The sequence below is a fragment of the Pan troglodytes genome, chromosome 11 (assembly GCF_028858775.2).
Source record: "Pan troglodytes isolate AG18354 chromosome 11, NHGRI_mPanTro3-v2.0_pri, whole genome shotgun sequence".
Classification (NCBI taxonomy): domain Eukaryota; kingdom Metazoa; phylum Chordata; class Mammalia; order Primates; family Hominidae; genus Pan; species Pan troglodytes.
The window spans coordinates 977247-995888 of record NC_072409.2 but is presented as its reverse complement, the minus strand read 5'-3'; the positions used below and the strand labels follow the sequence as shown (position 1 = coordinate 995888).

Sequence of the window (18642 nt, the reverse complement as noted above, 5' to 3'; positions counted from 1 at the left end):
CCATTTCACCTAAGTTGCTAAATTTATGTGACTACAATTATTCATAGTACTTCCTGGTTATCCTTTTAATGTCTGTAGGGTCTGCAGTGCTAACCCTCCCATTCCTCATATTGGTGATTTTGTCCTCTGTGTCTCTCATCAGTGTTGCTAGCTAGAGGTTTATCCATTTTATTCATCATTTCAAAGAACCTGCTTTTTGTTTCATAATTTTTTCTTTTTGGTTTTTGAATTTTTAAATTTAATTTAATTTAATTTTATTTTTTTGAGACAGTCTCTCTCTCTGTTGCCCAGGCTGGAGTGCAGTGGCCGGATCTCAGCTCACTGCAAGCTCTGCCTCCCAGGTTCACGCCATTCTCCTGCCTCAGCCTCCTGAGTAGCTGGGGCTACAGGCATGTGCCACCATGCCCAGCTAATTTTTTGTATTTTTAGTAGAGACAGGGTTTCACCGTGTTAGCCAGGATGGTCTCGATCTCCTGACCTCGTGATCCACCCACCTCGGCCTCCCAAAGTGCTGGGATTACAGGCGTAAGCCACCACGCCCGGCCGGTTTTTGAATTATTTTAATTCTGCTCTTACATGTATTTCCTTTCTTCTGCTTGATTTGAGCTTCTGTTGCTCCTCCTTTTCTGGTTTCTTAATGCAGAAGGTTAGATTATTGACTTGAACCTTTCTTTTTTTCTAATGTAGGCATTTGTGCTATGAATTTCCCTCTAAGCACTGTTTAGCTATCTCTCTCAATTTTTGATATGTTGTATTTTCATTTTATTCAGTTTAAACATATACATATATATATATATATATATATATATATATATTTTTTTTTTTTTTTTGAGACGAAGTCTCACTCTGTTGCCCAGGCTGAAGTACAGTGGCACAACGTAGGCTCACGGCAACCTCTGCCTCTCAGGTTCAGGCGATTCTCCTGCCTCAGCCTCCCCAGTAGCTGGGATTACAGGCATGCGCCACCACACCCGGCTAATTTTTTTGTATTTTTAATAGAGACAGGGTTTCACCAGGTTGGCCAGGCTGGTCTCGAACTCCTGAACTCAGGTGATCCGCCCACCTCGGCCTCCCAAAATGCTGGGATTACAGGCATGAGCCACCGGGCCCAATGGCAGGATCATAGCTCACTGCAGCTGTGAACTCCCTGGCTCAAGCAATCCTCCCTCCTTAGCATCCCAAGTAGCTGGGACCACAGGCATGCACCACCGTGCCCGGCTGATTTTTGTTTTTGTTTTCGTTTCTAGTAGAAACAGGGTTTCACCATGTTGCCCAAGCTTCTCTCAAACTTCTGTGCTCAAGTGATCCATCCGCCTCGGCCTCCCAATGTGCTAGGATGACAGGCGTGAGCCACCGGGGCCAGCCTTTGCTGAGACTTTCTCTTCTAACATTTTAAGTGCTCACGTTGGCTCAGTTAGGCACCGCTATAATAGCTACTTTAAAGTCTTCAGGCCGGGCATGGTGGCTCACACCTGTCATCCCAGCACTTTGGGAGGCCAAGGCAGGAGGATCACTTGAGGCCAGGAGTTCAGGACCAGCCTTGTCATTCCAGAACCACCACTGGGGGGCATACGTGTGACTAGACCAGAGGGTACCCCAAAATCTTGGAGAAAAACTGACCTTGGACTAATAGCCACTGAGGCTGAAACTAAAACAGCAATGTTCACCATAGGATAAAAGGAAGACTCCGAGTCTCATATTAAGTAAGATTCAAAACATTACAAACCAGGCCAGGCGCGGTGGCTCATGCCTGTCATCCCAGCACTTTGGGAGGCCAAGGCACGTGGATCACCTGAAGTCAGGAGTTCGAGACCAGCCTGGTCAACATGGTGAAACCCCTGTCTCTACTAAAAATACGAAAAATTAGCCAAGCGTGGTGGTGGGTGCCTGTAATCCCAGCTACTTGGGAGTCTGAAGCAGGAGAATTACTTGAACCCAGAAGGTGGAGGTTGCAGTCAGACGAGATTGTGCCACTGCACTCCAGCCTGGGCAACAGAAAGAGACTCTAAGAAAAAAAAAAAATTACAAACCAGAATTCCTCCACACCCAAAGAACTGTGAGAATCCTGACCAGCAGGGAAGAGGCCATCAGCAGACACCAAGGTTGGGAAGGCGTTGAAATGACAGAAAGACTGACAAAATCTGTTTTTTAAAATTTTACTCATTTAAAAATTTTTTCTTGAGACAAGGTCTTGCCCTGTCACCCAGGATGGAGTGCAGTGGCGTAATCTTAACTCACTGTAGCCTTGAATTCTCGGGCTCAAGTGATCCTCCTGCCTCAGCGTCCCAAGCAGCTGACACCACAGGCACGCACCACCACCACACCCCATTAATTTTTTTTTACTTTTTGTAGAGACAGATATTCGGGCGCCCCCGGTCTAGCCGCACGTATGCCCCCCAGTGGTGGTTCTGGGAATGACCAAGGTTGGCTGCTGAAGTCAGTTGTCTGGGTGAGTCAGAGTGAGACACACAGACACACTCACAGGCACGCCTGAGGGTTGGGGGGCGTTGGGGGTGGTTTTTGGGTACTTCTCAGCTCCTGGGCTCCCCAGACCTCCCTTCCCAGCCCTCAGGCCAGAAAGCAGGGGTGACAGAGCACACAGAGACGTGGGAGATTTGGCAGCGGGAGGGGAGCTGACCCGCCTGCCTGCAGGCACCAGGACAGGTGCAGGGAGCCATCGGGGCCATCTTGCCCCTTTCAGGGACAGGTTTTATGTCTGCTGTCTCCTGCCCCCACAGAGGCAATGCTAACAGCAAGGGTGTGACCGCCACAGCTCCCTCCACCATTCCGATCATGTCTACATTATTGATTCCTGCTCACGGGGGTTTTACCTTACAGAGAGCAATCACACCTCTGCTTGCCCTTAGACACTCCTGCACCCTGGCGGGAGGTCTCCACACAGCCCCCAGACCACACCCCAGGTCTCAAGGGTGGCTGCTCTGCTGGGTGCACATCCGGCCACGGGGCCACCCGGGGAGCCACTTGGGGTTGTGTAGTGAGCGTGGACGAGACCTGGGGGTCTGCACTTGAGAGCAGGGCAGGCAGGTCGCTGGGGCAGGCGGGGGCCTCCCCCATGCTGTTCCCAGCCTGCCAGGTAGTCACGAGAGTGCATCCAGGCAGGTGGCAGGAGACATTGCACATCGATGTGAAGCGTGACCCAGTCACTTGGAACAGCTGGACCTGTTGCATCTTCCTCCTTAGCAATAAGCCTCGTGAGCATCGGATCCTTCCAGAAAAGCCATTGTGCGATCGGGCCACACCCGGATTAGTGGGCACGGCACAGCGGGGCAGTAGACACCCTCAGAAAAGGTGCCAGGGGGTGGCTGGGGCTGGACGGGCTTGTGCACTCATCAGTCACACTACTTTTAAGAGCTGTTACCAGATTACCTTCAAAAAAAAAAGCTGTAACAGGCTGAGGAGGCAGGAGGATTGCTTGAGGCCAGGAGTTTGAGACTAGCCTGGGCAACACAGACCCTGTCTCTACAAAACATAAAAGAATTAGCCAGGCGTGGTGATGCCTGTAGTCCCAGCTACTCCGGAGGCTGAGCGGATGGGAGAATCGCTTGAGCCCAGGAGGTCAAGACAGCGGTGAGCCCCAGCCTGGGCGACAGATCAAAACCCTCTCAAATTAAAAAGGGGGTTACCTCGTCGCTTTCATTGGCCTTTCCATGATTCCTGATGGGATGAGGACTTTCTTCATGGAATTACCAGCCAATTTCCTGCTCTGCGAATGATTTCTCCACATCTCTGCTCACTTTTCCATATCGGTTTTTGTCATTTTCTTTAGCAACATATAAAAACTCTTTAAATATTAAGGACCTTAATCACTCCCATGTGTGGCAAATATTTCTTATTTCTTCCCCAACTATTTCTAGCTGCTGCTGTTTTTGTATTTCAAGGGAGGCGAGGGCGGGTGCAGCAAAGTAGCCGAGGTTGCCCTGGTCACCAGCCCCCCGCCCTGGCCCAGCCTGCCTCCGCTTGGGGCCACCTCCTTCCCCGTTGGCACTTCTGCGTCTGCTCCTGTGGGGCCACCTCCTTCTGTGTCTGCTCCTGGGCCTGCTGGCTTTGACGTGTCTTCCTCCTTTCACTTCCCCTGGTGGTTATGGCATGAGGAATGGAACCTCATGGACCATACATAAGGCCCCCCAGGCCTTACTCGCTCCAGCAGACCCTACGGACCGGACTGTGTGGGACAGGCATGCGGCTGGCAGCAGCCCCAGGAGCCGCCTGACGGGTTAGGACTGCAGGGTCCCTGTGGCTGTTCTGGGACTCAGAGCTCAGGTGATGGACAGATGTGCCTTTGGAGCAGTGCGGTGTGTGGGCACGTGGCGACATCGCATGCTGTCCTACTTTGAAGAGTGCCACCCTTGAGGCCTGCACGGCAGCGTCAGCAGATTCCAGGCAGTGGCGACTTGTCTCATCAACTTTGCAGAAAGGAGACTCGAATCCCCCATGATTTCACGATATGTCCCTTTCAAATAGTAACTGAATAACACAGAGTCTACAGGCATTTGGTATTTACCTAAAACTTTACACACTCAAATTGGCACCAAAACCTGCCCCCTCCCGGGACCCCATCTAGAATGCCCTGGAAGAGCTGGAGGTGGCTGACGGCTGTGTGACCACCCCCAGCACCCTGGGCCTCAAGCCTGCCAGGCTGTGCACCAGTGGCCCTCTGACCCTGACCCTAGCCCAGCTGATATGTGCTGCTCTGTCCCCCAGCCACGGGGCAGGGAACCAGCTGGCAGCCAGCCTGGCTGTGCCCAGTAGCGGTCTGGGCCCTGGGGACACCTGAGGTTGAGAGAGTGGCCCCCATCTGTGGCCACACTGCTGACTGCACACACAGTGTGGCGTGCGGGACATACAGCCCTCTCCCTGGTGCCCTCAGGCGGCAGGGGGAACGGGCTGTCTCTGCTGTCCCCTCCAGACCCGGCGAGGCCCCCCTCCGAGACTGCAGCCTCCCCCCAGCCCTCCTGCAGCTCCTCTCCGTCCCCTCCTGTGCTGGTCCCCCTGGCTATGCCCTGTGGGGTGGTCTAGTGGCCTAGCTCCAACTCTGTCCAGGCAGGAAGGCCCTGCAGCAGTGACCTCACAGGAGTGGGCCCAGAAGCTGGGCACGGGAAGGCCCCTGGAAAGCACTGAGAGGACAGACCCACGCGGCGGCCGCGGTGGAGAATCAGGTTTAATGGTCACTATGAGGGTATCGTACATCGTTCCAAGCCCGGCCCCCGCCCCAGCCCTCCCTCAGCTGGGAACACAGCCAGGTGCCCTCAGACCCCTGGCTCTGCACAAGGGGGGCCTGCCCCCTAGCCCCAGCTATATACACAAGAGCCCACCCTGCTGGCCATGGACAAAAGCTGGGAGCTCCTGTGCCCAGTCAGGAGCCCCTACAGTCCACCAGCTGCGCAGCCGGGTCCAGGGGCCCACTGTGGTGCCAGCGAGTTTCTCAAAACCCAGGGCCCAGCCCCAGCTGGGCCCCTGCCAAGCCCCAGGCCTGTGTGCTGGGATGGAGCCTCCACACTGAGGCTGGTAAAAGCTGAACTCAACAGCAGCAATGAGAGTGCTGGGTGGGCTTGGGGGGATGGGGAGCAGGCCCCACCCAGAGCCTCCTCTGAAGGAGGGGACGCTGCGCCCTTCCTTCCTGCTGCCCAGACTGCCCCTACCGGGTCTGGCGCCGGCTGAGGTCTAAGTAAGCAGGGATGGGGGGTGGCAAGAGGAGTGTAAGTGAAAGCACAGACAGTCGGAGACTCGGCCAGTGTAGACAGACCCAGAGACTCGGCCAGTGTAGACAGAGCCAGGCTGGGCAGCCCGGCGACGCTGGCCCCACGCACACGGGCCACCCTGGTGCTGGTGATCGATACGGCAGGGAGGGGGTGGGCAGGGAGGGTCCTGAACACATGTGGGCTGCTGGGCTGCTGGGCCGGGGTGCCTACGCTGTAACTAGCAGCATAATGCTTAACTAGTTAACAAGAAATGCTGCTTCCCTTTGAATTGTTTCGGGGGTGTAGAAATTGCACTTATTTCTATGAACCCCATGGAGGGATGCCCACAGCCGAGCCTCCAGGCGAGGCATGGCAGGTCAGTGCCTGGCCACTGAGCATCCACGGGCCACGGGGCGGGATCCTCCCGGCCCCCAGGGACTGCAGCCTCTGCGGCCACAGGTGCAGCGAGGACCGGAACCCACGGGGGGAACCTGAGCAACGTCTGAGGTGCCCTGAAGTGGCTCCAGGCGAGACCGGAGCCGCACAGTCCCGGGGAGCACGAGGCGGCCCAGCCCTAGGTCCCGGTGCAGAGGGAGCGGCCTGATGGTGACTGGGCGGAGGCCTCTGCCCCTCACAGGACGTCGTCAAAGTCCAGCAGCTTCGAGTGCTGGCGGCTCTTCCACAGGCGATACAACCGGAAGTCAAAGTACGTCTCGATCATCTGCTTCCCTGGGCGGAGCGGGGGCAGGAGGCTCAGGCCTGGCCGGCCCTGGGGATCCCACCCCACCGTGGCCCCGCAGTGGCTGCAGAGCTTCGGCCCAGCCTGGGTAACTCACCTTGGGCTGAGAGCTCCAGGGGTGACTCGAAGGTGACCCTATAAGGAGTCATGAGGGTCCTGAGGTTCTGGAACAGCTGGAGGAAGCGGGGTGCCATGAGTCCGAGGCAGAGAGATGGGGAAGGAGGAGCGGGGAGGAGATGGGGAGCAGGGCCCACCCTCTTTTTTCAGACCCCCCAAACCTGGCTGGGCTCAGGCATAAAGGATTTCTAGGGAATGCCCGGGGGAAGGAAAAAAAATGCCAGGAAACATGGAAGGCCCTGCCCTGTCTGTCCACGTCGGGGGTTTCCAGAGGTCTGGGGTGGGGCTTGCGGGTCACTGTACCTTCTCCCCGTTGGGGTTCCCCAGAATGTAGCAGCCCATGATGTGGATGACGTTCGGCTCTGGGTTCACTTTGCTCATCAGGCGGCTCAGCCGCTTCCAGAAGCTGGTGGAGAGGGGTGGGTCACCCAGTGGCAGGGGACAGGCACCCCACTCCACAGAGGGGACCGTGGAGGAGGGGCTGTGGGGGAGGGACACGCCGGGGCCGGGACTCTGCCTCCAGCCCTCCCCGCGCCCAGGGCACCCAGCTTCTCACTGAATCATGTCCTCTTCCTTCTCCACTTTGGCAAAGGTGGCCACCTTGTTCTTGAGGAGATAGAGGTGTCCAGGACCTCCCTGTAAGAAGCTGTGGTCAGGCACCTGCTCCTCCTTCCTCCCCCTCTCCGACACACATGCACCCACGCACATGCGTGGGAGGTAGTTTTGGTCTTCCTCCCCCAGCCACGCCTCTTCCCCCTGATCTCCCCCACCACATGCCTCTTCCCTTTGATCTCCCCCCGCCTCTTCCCCTCGATCTCCCCCACCACACGCCTCTTCCCCTCGATCTCCCCCACCACACGCCTCTTCCCCCTGATCTCCCCCACCACACGCCTCTTCCCCCTGATCTCCCCCACCACACACCTCTTCCCCCTGATCTCCCCCACCACACGCCTCTTCCCCTCGATCTCCCCCACCACACGCCTCTTCCCCCTGATCTCCCCCACCACACGCCTCTTCCCCCTGATCTCCCCCACCACACACCTCTTCCCCCTGATCTCCCCCACCACACGCCTCTTCCCCTCGATCTCCCCCCACCACACGCCTCTTCTCCTTGATTTTTCCCCCTCAACGTCTACGCCTCTTCTCCTTGGTCTTCCCCCCAAACACCTCTTCCCCTTGGTCTCCCCCAGCCACGCCTCTTCCCCTTGGTCTCCCCCACAAACACCTCTTCCCCTTGGTCTCCCCACCCCAACCTCTTCCCCTTGGTCTCCCCCAACTTGACTTCTTCCCCTTGGTCTTCCCCTGCCCCACCACGATTCTTCTCCCGGTCAGGAGACGAGCACTGAGCCCCACCTGGCAGAAAATCAGCATTTTCCAGATCTTGGCTCCCTTGTGGTAGACGTTCAGCTTCCTCTCTATCTCCTCTGTGGGAGAGCGGGTGTGAGCGCTGCGGCCCCCACCCCAGCCCCAGGGGCACCCCCACCTGTGTCTGCCCCTCCCAGGCCTGGAACCAGCAGAGAGAAGGCCAATGAGACACATACCAAGGATGTCCTCGAAGGTTGCGTGCTCATGGTCCTGGGGACAGACACAGGCCACAAGGTCACATCAAGGCTGCGTCAGAGCCAGCAGCGCCACAGCACCCTGGGGACCTGGGGTGCCGGCGCTGGCCCAGGGTGGGGCCGCAAGAGGGCATCTGTTGGGGGCAGGCCCGGGGCTGGACTCACGTAGAGGATGGGTATGATGGAGGGGTCATCCCGGCGGATGATGGTGGGGATGTACTCAGCCTTGGGCACCTTGGAGGAAATGAGCTGCGGAGACAAAGAGCTGCTCAGGGGCCCCAGGCCCATCCAAAAGCCAAGGGGCTGTGGGAGCCCCCATGAGGCTACCTTCTGGCTGCCAGGCAGCCCAAGGGTATAGCCCTGTGAGACACCCTCCCCCAGGCAGCTGGAGAAGGCTGCATGGTCCCAGGCAGAGCTGGCTGGACTCGGGTTGGGGCAGAGTCCTGCTCCGGGTGCAGAGGAGCACTGCCCGGGCTGGGCCTCACCATGACCTTTGGTGGCACGAAGCCCTCGGTGTCGCAGGCCACAGCCTCCAGGCCCTTCTCAGTGTCCCAGTCCAGGTCCTCGAAGGCCTCGTCCAGCGTGCAGTGGGAGCTCTGCAGGTCACTGCCTGGGAAGCAAGAGGGTCACCAGGACAGCAGGCCCGGCAGCACCTCCTATCCTGGCCATGGCCCCAAGGCCCACAGGGCCCGAAAGCCCCATCCCGGAGGGTCCTCCAAGCAAGTGTGAGGACCATACAGAGGTCGCCGCCAGCCCGGCAGGACAGGCCTGTGGACACCACTGGGCAGCGGCCTGATGTGGGGAGGGAGACCCTGGCGCGAGGCCGGTGGAAGGCGCGTGCAGGCATCAGCTCCAGCCAAGTCCGCCGGGCGCCTGGGAGGGAGTGGGGGCGGGCACCGCAGCCCCCTGCCCCTGAGGGCCTCTTGCGAGTGGCGGTGGGCACGGCCCTACAGGCGCCCCCGGCCAGCACTGCTGCGGCCGTTAAGTTAGCCCCACCTTTGAGATCGGAGATGCTGAGGGCGTCCCCATCTCACAAACAGGTAAACCAAGGCTCAGGAGTGCAAAAGCGCAGCCCAGCGGCCCTGGCAGGGGACCCCCAGCAGGGGTCTGGGGTCTAGGGGAGGCTCTGGGGAAGGTGGGCGGGCCTGTGCGGGGCACCTACTGTCTCGGGAGTCGTGGGAAGTGTCGGCTTTCATGGGGGTGGGGTCGCTCCAGGACCGGCTGAAGCTCCGCTCGCGCCGCTCAGCGAACGCTGCAGAGAGCAAAACCCGCATTAGCGAGCGGGTGGGGCGGGGCCTCGGGAGTCTCAGACCCCAGGCGAGGGGACCACAGGGGCCCTGGGCAGGAGGAAGCTGATGTGGGTGGGGTCTAAGGCACATGAAGCAGACACGGACCAGAGGCTCGGTTGGTTCAGGGGCAGGATCTGAGAACACTGGGGCGGGGCCAGAGGCGGAGTCTGGGAAGGGAGGAGCCTGGGCCGGGCTGGGGGCGTGGCTGGGAGGGGACGAGCCTGTGCCGGGCTGGGGGCGTGGCTGGGAGGGGAGGAGCCTGTGCCGGGCTGGGGACGTGGCTGGAAGGGGAGGAGCCTGAGGCAGGACCCGGTTGGGGTCGTTCTTAGCGCAACTAGCAGCAAGCAAAGCCCCAACCAGCCAAGCGCAACGGCGCCCCCCCACCCCCGCCGCACGGGGTCTTACTCTGGGCCTTCACCCTCCGGCTGCCGACCATGCGCAGGTGTTTGCGGAAGTTCCTGGGGGAGGAAGCCAGGGGCTGAAGAGGGCCGTGAGAGGGTGACGGCAGCCCCTGCCCACCTAGCCCCCGTCGGGTCATGGCTCTACTCTCACCCCTTCGGTGTGGGAAGCCAATGCTCTCCCTGGCTCCTGGCACCACCTCCCACCCAAAGGCAAATCCCACCCAGTGCTCTTCCCGCGACAGCCTTCCAGGGCTCCCCTTCAACGCCAGAACAAAGGTGCAGTGCCTGGCGCTCTGGATCAAGTCTCCTCCTGAGCTGCATTCCCAGGCTCTGACCTTCCGTCCTCGCCCGGGACTTACGCCCTGAGCCTCCACGCCCATGTGGCAGAGGATCCAGCCTGCCTGCGCTGCAGCAGAGCGGGGCTCCTGTCTGCACCACCCCATGGCGGGCTGGGGGCCTGCAGGAGCCCCCTCTCCTGCTCTGTGTCCTTGAGCCACCTCAGGGGCAGGTCCTCTCCTCCACCAAACTTTGGACCCTGCCAAGGCCCAACATCCAAAACGGGCAAAAAAGCTTCCCAGACACATCTGTGTGATTGGAGTGGGGGAGGGGGGCCTTGCTGCTGGCCCCAGCCCAGACAGAGACACGTGCCCTCGGAGTGCAGGACTGAGGGTGAGGTGCTTTCCTGCAGCCCGGGCCACATGGCCTCTCCTGCCTGCCACGTCCCCAGAGCAGGGCCAGGCCAGTGGTCGCCACCACCCTTCCCCCATCAGGTCTGCCAGGGCCGAGGGGGCCCAGGCCAGGCCAGCACAGACCAGAGATGGACCCTGGTGGCGAGTGGCTGGCAGGCCCTACCTCTGGATTACAGACGCGGAATCATTCTCCCGTTTCCGGCGCTTCCTCTCCGCGTAGCCCCTGAACACCCTGGGAAACCACCGCGAGTCAGCACTGCCCTTGGCCGGAGGCAGGAGGGACACAGACGTCGGGACAGTGGTGCGAGCAGAGGGCCCAGCAGGGCGTCTGGGGCACGGGGCCCGGCAGAGGAGTCCCAGCCTGCCTCACCTGTCGAGGCCCAGCTCCCAGCAGGCCCTGCTGCGACCTCGGTGCCCGCTGGGAGCCAGGCCCGCAGAGAGCGGCACTCCCTCAAGACCCAGGTCCCTGGCCTGCCCAAACCTATTTGGGGTGGGAGGGTCTCCCCAGGGACAACAGCTGTGCCCTTAGGCACCAAGTCATACAGGTACTTACGAGATGCTGAAGCCAGGGCCAGAAGGGATGGCGTGAGAGAGAAGACACAGTGAGCTCAACCCCGGGCCTCCCCTCAGCCCCCACCTGGTCCCTACAGTTCCCTTCTTGTCACTGACCCAATAGGTCCCTCACAGGTAACCCAGCCACCAGCAGGATGCTGGCTACACTGCTGGCCAGCCCTGAATGGGCAACGGAAGCTGATGTCACTGCAGCCCATGCCACAAGGACCGGTTGCTGAGACCAGGCAGCCTGAGGCTGGGTGTGGGGTGGACTCCCCCGGGCAGGACACTTCTTTGGTGTGGGGACCAATGCAGCAAAGGGAACTTCCCTGGAAGGAACCCCAGAACAGAAAAGCCAAATGTATGTCAAGACAGAGAGGAGCAGGTCCCTGGGGGGACCCTGAAACTGTGATGACCTATGACACGTATGAAACAGAAGTAGGCTTCTATCTGGGGTTCGAGGGAGGGCAGACACAGGCTGAGAAGAGTGGATAGGAGCAGGAGAACCTGCCACACCCCACACCTCACTGACAGCTCATCAGCTGCAGCCCTGGGCCAGGTCCCCTGACTGTGGTTGGGGGGGGGGGAGCTGGGCACCAGCCATGGGAGGGGAAGAGCAGTCAGCCCTGGCCTCCCTGGCAGGCCTGGCACAGCATGGGCACGTGGGGCTGTTCAGAAGCAGCCCCCCTGGTAGGCCCAGAGACTGGGAAAAAGTGCCGTTTCCTGAGCAGCAGAAAGAGACCACCCAACCCTGACCCCACGTCGTGGGCACAAGACTCACGCTTGCATAGTTGTGGTTGCTGTCTGGAAGCTGAAAAGATTTTCCTTGGGGAACCAGGTACGAATGGGGATGTCGTCTAAGAGAGACAAAAAGGAGCGGTGGCTGGGTGAAGTAGGGGTTCCTGAAGCCTCTCCCTCCCTGTTGGGAAGCAGATGCTTCTGGGTCCAGGGGTCAGCAGAAGCTGGCAGCCAGGGCGGGTGGGGGGAGGGTGGCATCACCACACGGGCACAGAGGGCAGTGCCCAAATGTCTGCTGCTCACTCACCAAGACCACGCTCTTGGTAACTTGACGCTTTGATTTTTTTGGCTTAACTTTCCCTTTGGCCACCCAAAGTTTGAGGAACGTTCCTTTGAAAGCACAGTCTGTCTCCAGGAGGCCCAGGAAAACAATGCGTCTGTTTCCCTTGGGCAGAAGAGGCTCTGAGGCCTTCTCTGCAGCCCCCATGCTCTAGCTGGAGGCCCTCACCGAGGCTAGAGACCACCTTGCTGAGGGCTGTCCCCTTCCGAGGGCCCCCACAGCCTTTCCCTGATGCCCAAGTGTGGGGACAGTGGAGTGACTTTCTGCCTGGTGGACAAGCTACCACACAACTCAACAACCCTGGGGAAAGATGCCCACTGCCTGGCTGGGCCCCAACAGCTCCCCAGGACTCTCGGAGGGCAGCCCAGTCTCCTGATTAAGCGGTGCTTCCTCCCTACATATCCCTTAAGATCCTCCCAGGCCCTCTCCTCCAGGAAGCACTCCTTGATTGACCTGGTGCTAGCAGGGTGAAAGCGGACTGTGAGGCCTGGCAGATTTTGCTGAGGAGCTGAGGGAGCTCACAGCTCATAGGGTGTGGAGGCCACAGCAGAAGCCAGCCGGTTTTAATCTTGAGTCCGCTGGCATGCTGTGACCTGAGCACCTGTTCTCTGTTCCAAGCCTCACAGTGGCTGCTGCTGTCAGACCCTGGCAGCGGCATGCACCCCCAAACCTGTTTATGCCCTGACACAAGCCCCTCACCAGACACACGGTCAACGCTGTACATCCTCTCCAGCTTCTTGCGGCGACCGGAGGTCTCAGGCAGAGGTGGCTGGTCCAGCCCAAAGGCCCGAGGGGTGGGGCCAGGAGCCAGCTGGGCACATCCGGGGCACTCCTTGGAGCCCTGGCGGCTGCCCGCCCAGCTCTGGCAGGGCCTGCTGACGTCCTCCCGGCTGCCACCAGGGCTGGCGCGCAGGGGCTGGCTGTGATGGTGAGGGTGCCGCTGCCGCCGCCCCTTCACCACCGCCAGCTCAATGGCCTCCGCCTCAGGGCTGGGCAGCAGGGCAGGCTCCCCAGAGATGGTGTACACTCGAGGCTGAGGGCCCTCGCCTGCGGGCTTTCTAATGCTGGGCTCCTCTGAGAGGCTGCCCTCGTAGCAGCCGTTGGAGACGAGGGACAGGCGGCGCTTGTTCTGGGGGGCCGGCTGCATCTCGGGGGACCCGTCGTGGCCAGAGTAGGCATCAGCCAGCAGGTGATCTAGGAGAGACACTGAGTGAGCCTGCCGCGCGTGGGCCCCCCGCTGCCGGTTTCATAGCAGGCCGAAGGCAGAGAACACCCAGTGGGCACCTGGCCTCTGTGGGGGACTAGGGCTGCCCAAACCCTAGTCACTGGCGTGTTTCTGGGCCCCTCACTCCTATCTGGGCCTGAAGCTCTTGCATGTGCGTGGGGGCTGGGTGACGCTGTGCTACCTGTGTGCGGTCCTGCCGGGTAGGAACACGCAGGCCATCCCCCAGCCTGCGATCGCACCGTTTGCCTGGTGCCAACTTCCCCCCTCCCCCCACCAGCTGGCCCCCAGAGGCAGTGGTGCCAGCCCTGGGGGAGCCAGGAGGCCTGTTGCCATGCCAACGGCCCAGGCGGGGTGGGTGCCATGGTGACGAGCGGCTGGGAACTGCTCCTGGGGCTCGGGCAGGGAGGGCAGGGGATGTGAGGAAGCCAGGCCGGCAGGGCGCCGGGCCCACGCGCAACCAATGCCCCTCACGCTCCACCCCCGGAGGCAGGGATCAGCATCCCTTGGGCTGGGGGGTCTGGGCGGCCCTGGCACGGCCTCGCGTGCCCCTACCTGCGCCGTTGCGGTTCTCAGGGTGACTCTGGGACAGGTACTCTCCAAACGCTCGGGCTGCTCTGAGGGTGGACAGAGGGCACGGTCAGAGGCCGCGGCACGACCCTCCCAAACACCGGGCCGCGCAAGAGCCGGGGGTCCGGTTCCCAGCCAGGCCCTCGGCGTCTGGAAGGAGGGTCAGGGGTCGTCCCCCTCCGGGAGCCCACACACCCTTGGTCCTGGTGCGCCCTGGCCAGGCCTGCAGGCCCGGCCCCTGCCCATCGGACCGTGGAGAGGGGTCGCGAGGCCGGTCGGCTGCTGTTCCCCGGGGGAACCGAGGCCACTCCCGACCTGGGGGGTGCGCTCGCCCACCACGCGCTCGCGAGGGGAGGGAAGGGAAGAGCAGGGCAGGGGACCAGGAAGAGGGAGGCGCGGGGCGCGGGGAGGGCGCCTCAGTGGGAGAGGCCGGGGCCCGGGAGCCCGGGGAGCACCGCGGGGCAGGGGCGGACTCGGGCGGGGTCGGAGGTCCGGGGCGGGGTGCGGGAAGGCGGCCCCGCCGCACTCACCGCACTTTGGCCGCCACCGAGGACATGGCCTCGCTCCTCAGCGCCCTCCTCCTGGAGGCGGCGGCGCCCATGGTCGAGGCGGCGGCGCATCCCCCGGGCCTCAGAGCGCGCCCCGCGCCCGCCGCCTCCGCCGGGGTAGCCGCGCCGCACCGGGGGTCGCGCTCGGGCTCGGGCTCGGGGTCTCGCTCGGGCTCCGGCTCGGGCTTGGGCTCGGGGTCGGGCTCGGGGTCGGGCCCGGTCCCCGCATGGCCGCACCCGGCGCTCCGCGCGTGCCGCCGCTCCCGGGAGAGCGCTGCCCGGACCGAGGGCCGGCCCCGCCCATCGTGACGTCAGGGCCCGGGCGGGCCCAGAGGGGCGGTCGGCCCCACCTACCGTGACGTCAGGGCCCTGGAGAGCTCGGAGAGGACATGTGGCCCCGCCCACCGTGACGTCCGGGCCCGGGTTGAGTTGGGGGCGGGGCCGGGCAGCCTGGCTCCGCGCCCTCTCGTCCAACCCTCCAGAGCGGGGAAACTGAGGCCAGCGGCCCCCTGGTTGCAAAGTCCTGGGCCCTCGGCCCTCACGATCTGCTGCTCAGACCTGCAGGGTCACAGGGAGGCCGGTTCTCCCTTCCCTTACACAAAAGGGCTCCCTGTGCAGTTTGGGAACTGGAAACCGAAGGGGAAGCCAGTTTAGGGGGCACCCAGTTTGCACGAGGCCAGAGAGAGACAGAGGGGCCCGTCCTGGTCCTGGGGGGCCACAGCTCCATGCAGACTCTGGACGCCCTACCTGCCTGGCCTGCAGTTGCCGCCCTAGGGCTCTCAGGCCCCAGCAGTGGGGTCCTTTGAGGAGGACTGGTGACTGCCCAGCCTCAGGGACCACCCGCATCAGGGAGAACCAGTAGTGTTTCTTTGCCAGAGGGACCTCGGCCCGGGAGACACGTCCAACAGTGAGATCCACCTTTATTGAAACATCACACGGCAGCATCAGGGCTCCCACACCTCACAGGGCAGCAGGCAGTTCACAGGACAGCAGGCAGTTCACAGGGCTTTGGGGGCCTCACAGGGCAGCAGGTGGTTCACAGGGCTTCGGGGGGCCTCACAGGGCTGCAGGGGGGTTCACAGGGCTTCGGGGGCCTCACAGGGCTTCAGGGGCCTCACAGGACTGCGGAGGGGTTCACAGGGCCCTGTATGCAGGGCTGCTGGTACAAAGAAGAGGCCCAGAGAACCCTAACACAGCCTGGGGCCCCGGGGAAGTCAGGGCTTCCAGCAGGGCAGGTACAGAGGCCCCTAGGACTTGGCAGGAGCCTCAGCCTTGGGGACAGTCCCACGGAAGACGCTGCATCCGGGCTCTATAGCAGAGGCCTCTACCCGTCCTGGTCAGAGGAGCCCTCAGACAGTTTTGGGAAAGCCAGGCTGGGGTGTCGATGCCGCAGTGAGGACTCGTCCTCCTGCAAGCAGACCGCATGTTCCAGATGAGGCCCAGGCAGGGCAGGGGCTCTGCAGCGCTGGTAACCCGGTGGGACCACAGGGAGGGAGTGGCCGGCTCAGGGCCAGGCACCAAGGCTCAGCTGTAGGCACCAGGTGGGACCACGCCCAGCTCCTCACCGAGTCTGAGCCCCGCTGGGCTGAGGTGCTCTGGAAGTCTGCGTATGCATCCCTGGGGACGTCCAGCAGCTCCTCCTCGTACTCCGTCTGGTAGTCAGATTCGTCTGGCGCCGAGGGTAGGGCTGCATCAGTCCCCTCCCAAGGAAGGGACCGTACCCAGCATAGCCACACTCAGAGGCAGAACCGGCCACAGATGCCCACCCCCGCCTCCAAGGTGGCCCGGGGCCCTACACGCAGCCACCTGGTCCCAGGGCAGCCCTGCACACCACCCCTGGTTCTGCCTGGCTCCAGCCTTGCCCCAGCACATCACTTCGTGGGTCTTCCACAAGGACAAGGAGCGGGCAGACACTCCTACCCTTGTCAGCCAAGCACCCTGAGGGCTCCAGCACCCCAGACCTGGCAACTGTGGATAGGGGCTGCCTTGCCCAGGCCCTCTCGGCCTGCGGCAACCATGAAGACGTCTCCCAGGAGAATGTCCAGTTCTGCTGTGAGGAGGCCACTGGCTGAAGGCCCAAGCGCAGGGCCCTGGATGGAGCATGGAGGGTAGTGGACCCGCCCTTCTTGCCCTGCGGCCCCTCCAACAAGCAGCCTTCATTCCCATTTCCCACTGGGTGGGGTGGGGTGGGGTGGGAGGCAAAACGTGGTTCTACTTCAGGCCTGAGGTGTGGCTGGGAGTTGAGGTGAATGAAGGGCAGGGGCTGGGTGACCTGGGGTGGTCACAGTCCCACTGCTGTGGGGACACGTGGTGCCCGGGATGGAGGAGTGCCACCAAGCACCCCAGCTGCTGGAGCCTGGGCGTGGACGTGGGCAGGAGGGGAGGCCGTGGGCCTCTGGGGTGGGGGGTTCAAGCCCAACACAGCATCAGGAGGTCACGCACATCTCCACGGCTTCGTCTTCCGCCTCCACTTACCATCCGCCATGGCGGGCTTGGCGGGCTCAATGCGAGACACAATTTCGGCAAGGTCCGTGAAGGAGGCGTTGGGACAGGTGAGGACCTAGGGGTGGGGTGAGGACAGCACGTTGCCTGTGGACACCCGCCTGCCAGTCCCCAGCCTGCTTCCTGTGGGGAGGCCCCGCCCACCCTGCGCCCTCTCTGCAGCCTCCGCCTGCCCCCCAAGTAAGGGCAGGGACCGGGGAGATGCGCAGTCCTGAGCAATCCTTGTCCTAGCCCTGGAGTCTTTGGCCAGGGGGGCAGGGCCTGTGGCCTGAGGAGCTGGGCGTGGCCTGATGAACTGGGCGTGGGCGTGGCCCGAAGAACTGGGCGCGGTCCGGGGAGCTGGGCGTGGTCCGGACGCCCATACTCACCGCACTCGCGGGCTTCTTGCTCGGCCCCTGCTGGTCGCGCAGCATCTTCTCCAGCACGCCGCTGCGGCCCCAGATGTCAAACACCGTGCGCCCGTGCTGGTAGCCCACTTCCTGTGCACACCCCCAGGGCCCCGTCAGGAGGTGTGGGGAGCCCCCCACTTCCTGTGTTCTCAAAAGGGGGAAGCGGGGAGGGGCAGCCACCAGAGTGCCTCCGCCCGCCTCCGCCGCCTCGGGTGGCCGGCACTCACGCAGATCTCGTTGAACTTGCCGAAGTCCAGGGTGCCGTAGCTGTCGATGGGGGGGCGCAGGTACTCGCAGTAGTCACTGCTCTTCACCACCTCCAGCTGCCGCACGCAACACACGTAGGCCAGGCGCGTCTGAATCTCTGCCATGTTCAACACCTGCTGCCGTCACAGCCGCCTGAGTCTCCTGCCCCGGCCTCTACCCCGTCCCAGCCTGGCCCGTGGCGCAGGACAGGTTCTGGGGACCCATCCTCTGGGGTAGGTAGGTTCTGGGGGGAGAGGGTAGCAGCACCCGGCTGGGGGTCCTCCCTGCGGGCTGCCACAGACTTCAGGCCCGTCCGGCCTCGTGCCTTCCTTCGCCCGAGTTGGGCTCAGGCAGGGGTGGTGAGGGGTGGCCCCAGACCTGCTGGCCTCAGAGCCCAGGAGCGACCCCCACTCCCCTGCCGCAGGACAGGTGTGGAGCTGCAGGGAGGAGCAGCAGGGACAGCCCAGCCTGCCTGGTAGCACCCCACCTTGACTTTCGTGGCCAAGGGGTTCCAGCGTTTCCACAGCAGCCACCACCCAGACAGCGCATCCCCATAGTTGGTGAGGTCCGTCTCATCTCGGCTGCCCACGTCAATGGCGATCACCACTTTTGCCCCCATGGACCGGGCCACATCCGCTAGGGAGAAGCCAGCCCTGGTTACCCCCTGGACAGGCATGCAGAGCCAGGGGACCGGGGCAGAGCCAGGGGACGGGGGCAGAGCCTGCCTCTCTGAGCCCTGACCTGGGGGTTGTGGGGTCTCCTCTCCGCCATTACACCTTCTAGAGGCAGAAGACCCACATGCCCAGCTCGATGGGCAGCTGTGGGCACACGGCTGTGTCCTGGGCCTTTCTGACCGTATATCCCACAGGTGACAGGAGTGGCCTGGCCCCCAGCAAGCTCGACACCTGCAGGCTGTTAGTTTCTGACTGTGGGCACAGATGGGGCTTAATTGCTCCCAGTTCCTCGACTTGGCCTTTGTTCTGCATGCTGCTGAGCTGACAAACAGGGCCATATGCTGGAGCACATGCTGCCGGTGCCTGCG

The 18642-nt window shown here is 62.2% G+C and overlaps 2 protein-coding genes across 21 annotated transcripts in view; both read right to left on the bottom strand.

Moving 5' to 3' along the window:
• Positions 1–5161: 5161 nt before the first annotated feature.
• NSMF (NMDA receptor synaptonuclear signaling and neuronal migration factor) lies at positions 5162–14748 on the bottom strand. Of its 4 annotated transcripts, XM_054659280.2 has the most exons (15): positions 14446–14748; positions 13901–13962; positions 12823–13317; positions 11827–11902; positions 10657–10725; positions 9809–9861; positions 9277–9366; positions 8600–8724; positions 8280–8363; positions 8097–8130; positions 7909–7979; positions 7112–7191; positions 6859–6961; positions 6536–6611; positions 5162–6428 (listed from the first exon to the last, which is right to left on the bottom strand). In XM_054659280.2, the coding sequence occupies exons 1-15, from the start codon at positions 14514–14516 to the stop codon at positions 6331–6333; spliced, it is 1587 nt and encodes a 528-aa protein (XP_054515255.1). In that variant the 5' UTR covers positions 14517–14748; the 3' UTR covers positions 5162–6330. The 4 variants fall into 4 exon arrangements, with proteins under 4 accessions (XP_054515255.1, XP_054515256.1, XP_054515257.1 ...); XM_054659281.2 differs by lacking the exon at positions 10657–10725; XM_054659282.2 differs by lacking the exon at positions 9277–9366 and having other exon boundaries at positions 14446–14649.
• A 618-nt stretch (positions 14749–15366) lies between these two features.
• PNPLA7 (patatin like phospholipase domain containing 7) overlaps positions 15367–18642 on the bottom strand; it is a 93555-nt gene continuing 90279 nt past the window's right edge. For 11 of the 17 annotated variants that reach the window (XM_054659270.2, XM_063788079.1, XM_063788082.1 and 8 more), the window contains 5 exons: positions 18088–18236; positions 17582–17734; positions 17334–17444; positions 16939–17023; positions 15367–16132 (listed from right to left, as the gene is read on the bottom strand). In XM_054659270.2, coding sequence (XP_054515245.1) covers positions 15813–16132; positions 16939–17023; positions 17334–17444; positions 17582–17734; positions 18088–18236 — 818 coding nt within the window. In that variant the 3' untranslated portion in view covers positions 15367–15812. The remainder of the gene's footprint in view (positions 16133–16938; positions 17024–17333; positions 17445–17581; positions 17735–18087; positions 18237–18642) is intronic. The other 6 variants (XM_054659275.2, XM_054659277.2, XM_063788083.1 and 3 more) reach the window with 1 other exon arrangement.